This window comes from Arachis duranensis, chromosome 4 (assembly GCF_000817695.3).
Source record: "Arachis duranensis cultivar V14167 chromosome 4, aradu.V14167.gnm2.J7QH, whole genome shotgun sequence".
In the NCBI taxonomy this organism is placed as follows: domain Eukaryota; kingdom Viridiplantae; phylum Streptophyta; class Magnoliopsida; order Fabales; family Fabaceae; genus Arachis; species Arachis duranensis.
In genome coordinates this window covers 3,573,951-3,581,871 of record NC_029775.3, presented here as the reverse complement: position 1 = coordinate 3,581,871, position 7,921 = coordinate 3,573,951, and the positions used below count along the sequence as shown (strand labels likewise).

The following is a 7,921-nucleotide window of genomic DNA, read 5'->3' as shown; positions in this document are numbered from 1 at the left end:
TGAAATTAGATTAATTTTTTTGGATTTTTTTAATTGAATTTTTTTTATTAGTTGAATACACCACTAATTGATTTTCTATATTTTCTCTTTTTAAATTGAATTTTTATTATAAAATATTATTCAGATATTAAAATCAGCTACTAAAATCAGTTATCAATATATTTGTGTATAAATATGTAGTTTAATTTATTTTCAATATGTATTTATATTCTAATATGTATTTTATACTAGTTATTGACTTTAATAGCTGATTTTGATATACACGTAGTATAATCATTTTTATTATAACTAATACTAAGTAACCAATAAATATTATCATTTTAAACTAGTATTTAGCTAGCAATAATATGCACATATGTTTGCAGGTATTTGCACATATAAAAAAATAATTTTTATATATATTTATTAAAAATTTACATACATAAATTAATATAATTTTCACTAATATTTTTTTAAAATTTACACCTATAAATTAATTGCATTTATTTATTAAAGACACTTTAATATTTATACTAGCAAAATAATAATTAAAATTACTAAAATTTGACAGACTCCCAAAATTTTCATTTTATTATATGAAAGTTTAGAAGATCAGCATTTTTATTAAAATTTAGCTAACACTTAACTAACAAAAGAAAAGTAAATAATCTCATACCATTAATAAAATTTTACATCATTAAAAATATCCATAATAACTAATTAATAACTACAAATCACAAAATTTATTATTTTTAATCACCAACAAATTTTTATGATTTTATCAATTAATTATTATTATTATTTTTAATGGTGTGAAATTTTATCATATTTACTCACTTTTTCTTTTCATGTTAAGTGACTATAGACTTTCTCTATTATATATATGAGAAGAAGTGAGAAACAAAAATCATAGCACACTTGCCCGGTGGCTCCGACAACGGTCACAGTTTCTCCGGGAGCAACCGTGCTCCGATCCACTCATGGGGGACACAACGACGACCACCACCACTGATGATGAGGACCAACCACCAACCAGCAAACGCCACCTGAGCTCCTCCTCTTCCATTTCCGACCACCGCCCACTGCCGAACATTCCCTTCGATATCGTAGCCAAAATCCTCCTGAATCTGCCGGTGAAGTCCCTCCTCCGTTTCAAGTCCACATGCAAGTCTTGGAACGAGTTCATCTCCGATCCTCAGTTTGCCAAGGACCATCTCCGAGCCTCAGCTTCGGACCCCAACCCCAACCGCAACCGCTTCCTTGTAACCTTCAAAACCTTACGGATCAACAACGAGTCACAACCGTACCTCAGAGACTACCCCATCTCCTCCGTGTTAGACGGGTCCGAAGCCACCGCCGCCCCCGCGCGTAACAAGTTCCCCTGCTTGGAGAGCAGGACGAAGTTCCTGTGCGGCTCTTGTGACGGCATGATCTGCATGGCCACGAATCCAAGCTGGCCCATCGTTTGGAACCCTTCCACCGGAAAGTTCAAGGAACTTCCACCTGTCTCTGCAGCTGACGGCGGCCTTGTGTACGGCTTCGGCTACGATCATATCGGTGACGGTTACAAGGTGGTGGCAACCTTAGACTTGTCAAACATTCGTCTTGCTGCGAATCGTAATGATTACCAATTCGATAACTTTGTTTATACCTTGGGTACCGATTCTTGGAGACAGATCCATGGATTTGCAGGCTTGGTGGTGAAAGACAGTTCAGGGAAATTCGTGAATGGCACTCTTAATTGGTTGGCTTGTGATGCAAACAACTTGGCTGTGGTTCGTGTCCTTTCTCTTGATTTGGCGACGGAGCAGTATCAAACACTGATTATTACTCCCGTTGAAGGAAGACCCGATATAGAGGTTAGATGGTTGCGCTCCGCCGTGTTAAAGGGGTGCTTGTGCATCGTGGCGGAACGAGACATGGTTGCTGACTACTTCGTCATGAAGGAATATGGGAATGCTGGTTCTTGGAATTTGATGTTCAGGATCCCTTATGCGAACGTGCTTCCTGAATTTTTCAGCTTTCACATGGCTCCGATTTGGGTTTCTGAGGAAGGAGATGAGATTTTGTTGGCATATTTGGGAATGTTGAGTGTTTACAGTACCAGAAATGGCGGGTCTTTTAAAGCTGCTGGGATTGGGTTATTCAGAGGTTCCATGCTTGCAGCTGCTTATACTGAGACTTTGATGTCACCTTCTTGAGTCTTATGTTCAGGTTCTTAATAATCGTTTTGCTGATTCAGAATAAAGGAAACAATTTGTTGTTTCTTCTCTTTTGTTTTATGTTCTGCAATTGCAAATCATGGTTGTTGTAGTACATTTCATCATGTAGTTAACAATTTTGTACTGCATGAGAGAATTATTGTTACTACAAACTGTGTTTAAGTTAAATTTTATGGATTTTCAGTTTTTATAACAAGTTTCAAGACTGCTTCTTAAAGTTATTTATACTTTCTAGTTAGTTAATAGGGTAAATATATATCATTTTCGACTCCTAACAATTTTTCTATAAGACATAGCACACTTTAATTATTCTTAAATCTTAATCTGTTCTCATCCATTAACAAAAATAGACTGATCGACCCTTGCTACTGGTTGGCAAATGGTTATCTATCTGACATGTCAAGTTAAATCTGAGATGTTAATTGATAATGTCAGGTGTCAATTCCAAATAGTTATAAGGACTAAAAATTCTCCTTTTTTTCCGTCCTGTTTTTCCTCTTTTTCAGAACTATTATCATCATTTTCCGTTTCCACAACCTTAAATCGCTTTTTGCATTAATCTTAAAAATATCAATAAAACTAGTAATTCATAAATCATTAACATACACTTTATATATACAAGAAAATAAGATTTGGGATCAAACAGAATACCTCGACGACAAACTTAAATGCCTCACCAGATGTCACGTGAGACTCTTATCAGTGTGAAGTAATAGCGCCAACTGCTGGTAGCGCTTGCGAAGGACAAGACAGGGACAAAAGACTCAACACTCAAGACGGCATCAGTCAGCGAAAGGGGAGTTGTTAGTAGCGGCGGCTTGAAAGACGATCAGGGCGAGGATCTTGGTGATGGTGGGAAGATTTGAGGTGAGGCTATGGACGTGCTTGGTATAGTTGAAGTCTTTGGAGAAAGAGAAGTTAGACTCCGCCAGAGATTTGATGCAGATAAGTGGTGCTGATGAGCTCTGGTTCAGTGAGCTTGAAAGAGACAAGGACGAGCTATTGAAGAAGGTTGGGTGAGGACGAGAAGGAGAATAGAAGGAAAAAAGAACCATAGTGGTGGTGGTTGTTAGTGGCGAAACAGAGGGAGAAGATGGTAGTTTTAGAGATGGCGCAACAGAGGAAGAAAAGGAGAAAGAAGAAAGAAAATGGAAGAAGAAAAGAGAGGTTGGTTCGGTGATGGTGGTACAACGGTAATGGTGGTAAAGATGAAGCTCGATGATGATGGTGATGGAAATGATTGTGATTGGCCAAGAGAAAGAAGAAGAAGAGGAGAAAGAAAAGAGAGGAAAAAAAAGAAAAAAATAGAGAAAAAAATGAGGAATTGATTAAAATTTAAGAATGATTAAAAAGCATTATGACTTATAAAAAAAAAGTTAGAGGTTGATGAAAAAATATTTATCCTATTTAATATGATTTTTTGGTATCCAAAACCTAGTCAAATGTTTGTTAACATACAAAATTTAGTAGATTCGGCGGGTATTGCTTGGAGAGCATTGTTTTCAATTAAGAGAAGTGCTAGAGGACCAACAATTTTTGTGATTTGTAGCTATCAAATAGCCATCAATGATAATTTTAATGGTGTAAGATTGGTGTGAAATTTCATCTAATGGCTCACTTTTCTTTACTGGTTACATACTGGCCAAAATTTAATAAAGTTGCTAGCTTCCTAGACTTTTCTTTCAATTAAACATGGTCTGAGGATTGACCTAAGTTGGCCGATTCGATCAGGTATCCGACCATTGTGAGCAAATTAAAAAAAATTTAAAAATTTGATGAGACCATCAAATTGTTTCAAGTTTTTGAGCGTCAATTAATTTAAAATAATAAAATATACATATGATAAAATTGTAAAAGAATAAGAAAAAAAATGAAAAAAAATTTATTGATTGTTAATTAATTGAATTATAAATTATGAAGACAACTATCTATATATATATATATCATTGACTTATGAAAGATAAAAGTAAATAAAGATAAAATAAGAACAAATAAACATAAGATAAATATAAGATAAGATAAAATAATAAAGACTAGAATTATAACTGAATTTCTGTATTCTGTTGGGCTAAATTTGTAGGCCACAAAACTTCTTTATTGTTGTCATGTGTTGAGGTGAAAGAGTAGTTTAATACGCCCCCGCAAGCTGGTGGATGGAAGACGTCAATAATCCACAGCTTGGATAAGTTCCGATGAAATTGTCGAGGAAGACACGTCCGACGTGGTGATGCAGAGGGAGATGCGTGCGGTGGAGTTAGGGCTGCCGACGACAAAAATATAAAAGAAGATAATGTGCTTGAGGGAGAGAGAGCAAGCAACAATCTTAAAAAAAAAGCGCGTAGATCACGATAAGATTGATCTTCAGAGGGCGCGTATGGTGCAATAAGAGTATTCTTTAGAGAGCGCGTAGAGCGCAATAAAAGAGGGCGCGTAGAGCGCAATAAGAGAGGGTGCGTACAACGCGGTTAGAAAGAGGGCACGTAGAGCGCGATAAAAAAAGAAGGCGCGTGGAGCGCAATAATAATGCATATGGAATTGCTAAAACAGAGTGCAGATTGAACTGCTAAAACATAATGTAGACATGACTGCTAAAACAGAATGCAGATAAAATTGTCGGAAGAATGCGCAAATAGAACTACCGAAGAAGGCACAGATAGGCCATAGTGACTATTCCATGAATGATTGTTGTTTCCTGTTATAACAGGGTAACTAAGACTGATATTGAATTTTTACTTGGATGGATGTAATAGAGATTGGTTAGATTCTGAGTTAAATAGGAAGATTGATTATTCATTGTGGGGGGAGGTTGAAAAAGAAGCAAATTGATTTTTGTAAGAACCCGATTTTCGGTAAACAGACTTTTCTGGCTATTTTAAAATTTATTTCACAAAATCTCGAATCACGGACCAATAAAAAATAGTGAGGCCGACCCAATGGTAAAAAAAAAGAAAATTAAAAAAAGGAATGAAAAAGAAAAAAATTAAAATTAAAAAGAAAAAGGCATTAATATGGTCAAAATTGACTTTATGAGGGTAATTAATACCCCTAAGTCAAGTTTGACTAGTAAATAATAAATATTAACTTACCATTAGTTTATTTTTCTCACTAGAGACTTTTTGAGTCGGGAATTCACTTTTAATGACGGTTTTGCGTGCGTCGAGAAAAACTATAGTAATCGAAAATCTCGGAATCAGTGGTCAAAATAATTTTTACCCAACTAAATGTCCCTCAAAATTTATATTAGTCATCTATTCATGATTTACTCCTTTAAGAATAAATATTAGTCATTAATTATTGCCACTAAATCTTGGGAATACTCCTTTAAGGACTCAAACCATACAAACACAAACTATTGCCCGTCTTCGCTAATTCTTGCATTTATATCGAAATTTCGGCTAGGTAAACCCATGTTCTTCCTCTTTCCTTTTCTATTTTAAAAAATAGTAGCCATGATAAATTCTTACTCTCCTCCATGCATAGAGAACTCCTCTTGAAGCACCATGGAGCACGCCTAAGGAGTTAGAAAGATTCGAGCTCAAAGTGATTGAATTTCGATGTTTTTGCGACAATTTTGGCCAAAAAACGAAGTTGCACCATCATCAGCTGTACTTCTGCCCTTGTGTTCATATTTTGCAGTGTGTGAAAGGTCTAATAATTGAATTACATAAGAGGTAAGGGTTAGGATTAGTTAGAGTATGTTTGTGCTTGTTTTTGGTGTTTTTATGAACCACTTTGTAGTGATTTTGTGCTTAATTCTTAATTCTAAAAATTCAGTTATGCTTCTATGTTTTGGAATGTTATTTGAGTGATATATGAAGCTTATTTGTCTCTGAAAATTGTATGAAACCACTGAAATTATTTGGAGCACTTGGAGTTTAAGTTTCAAGCTTTAAAAGTTACTAAAAGTGGATAAAAATAAAAAAATACATCCCTAAAAATTCAGCCACTAAATAATCATGAAAGTCACGTGTATAAGGGTTAAAAAGAGGTTAAAAAACTGATTTTAATCCTATGGAATAAAGGTGTAAAAGTAAAAAAAGTGTGAAAAATATAATTTTAATGAAAAATAAATAAAATTCTAAACTTAGCATCATTAGGGGGTAAAATAATAATTATATAAATTAATTGGGTCAAAATTATAATTAAATAAAGTTTCGGGCCTAAATAAAAGTTTTAGAAAAAATAAAATTAAAACAGTAAAAAGTGGTACCTAGAATAAGTAAATAAATTAATAAGGGGTAAAATGATCTTTTAGATCCCTAAGGGTAGAATTGCTTTAATTAAAAGTATTGTGGATAATTTAGTCGTAAAAAAATATTAGGATTAACCTAGTAACATTTTGACCCTAAATCAGGTTAAACGGTAAAACTAGAATGTTTAGGGGCATTTTAGTAATTTTAGGCATAAAGTCAAATTAAAAATTAGTAATTGCATTAATGAAGGATAAGAAATTAGTAATTGAATTAATGAAGGATAAGAAGGTCTTTTAGGAAAAAATATGAGGGTAAAATGATGAAGTAATAACACTAGCGGTGAAAGCGTCACTAAAAGCTTAAAGAAAACTAGAAAAACGAAGTTATGTACAAAAGGGGTAAAATTGAAAATGTACAAAAATACCAAGGGCAAAATAGTAAAATATGTGACAAGGTTGATATATTTTAAGAAAGGATCGGGCACAAATTTTATTTAAAAAAGAAGGGTAGAGAAGTCCCTTAAATATAAAGTTTATTGAGATGTGTCGCGAAAAAAGAACTGTAAACCCCAAGATGTTAGAGGTTGTTCGGAGACGGGTATTTACCCACTAACTGCTAAAACTATGTTTTCCCTTTGTGCGTATATTATGGCGTCAAGCTTTGCGACGATTGCCTGTTGTCACGGACTGATAGTATATTTAACCACATCGACATGTATGCACAGACGGATGCAATTGAGAAACCATATCTAGGACTAGTTCCTAGGTAACGTCGGGTTGTGGGTAGTCAACCGATGCATGAGCTCATGGCCTGCATAGGACCAGTCATGCATCATACTTGGTTAATACATTCTCTATGTTTGTGATTGCTTACTTGTACATGTGTTTGTATTTTGTCTCCGCTTCTTGTATTATGTGCTTGGTTACTATTCTACTATATACTTGTGCTTGTACTTATTTGTGTGACTTACCGATCTAAATGGGCGAAATCTTAGACTTAGACTGCGGAATTCCTTAGGTTTTCTTGTGTAGTACCCTGCTGGGAACCTTAGGTTCTCACCCCTTACTTCCCTATTCCACAGATGCAAACCAGCGAGATCTTCTTTGAGTTTTCAGTCTTGGGACTAGCGAGCAGTAGTAGCACTACTGGAAGGTCAGAGCGACTTCTCTTATTTCCACACAGTACTTTCATGTTTCTTCAATTACCTGGGATCGATGACCAGCAGTAATTATAATAATAGCAAACTAGCAGTTGTAGTAGTAGTTGTCTTTGCCTTCGCTCTGTATAGACTTTTAGAGGGTTAGGTGATTTTGTAAATACATATGTAAACAAGTTAGAATGGGTTCGAGACTAGAGTAGGGATGGCAAAAATTCCCAACAATGCGGGTATCTGCGAAAATTTACCTGCTGGAGAGTAGATATTGGGACAGTTTTGTACCCGCGGGGACGGGGGCGGGGACCCGTTTATTATACAGGGCGGAGATAGGGATAGAGGTCCCCGCCCGTGGAGACCCGTTTAATCCCCAT

The 7,921-nt window shown here is 35.2% G+C and overlaps 1 protein-coding gene across 1 annotated transcript; it reads left to right on the top strand.

Moving 5' to 3' along the window:
- The first annotated feature begins 914 nt into the window (after positions 1-914).
- Positions 915-2,180, top strand: LOC110279790 (F-box/kelch-repeat protein At3g23880-like). The gene has a single exon (XM_021139850.2). It carries the CDS (start codon positions 960-962, stop codon positions 2,178-2,180), a length of 1,221 nt encoding a protein of 406 aa, XP_020995509.1. The 5' UTR covers positions 915-959.
- The last annotated feature ends 5,741 nt before the right edge of the window (positions 2,181-7,921 follow it).

Excerpts from the sequence above, each read along its gene's own strand:
- LOC110279790 (XM_021139850.2), top strand. The coding sequence starts at position 960 with ATGGGGGACACAACGACGACCACCACCACTGATGATGAGGACCAACCA.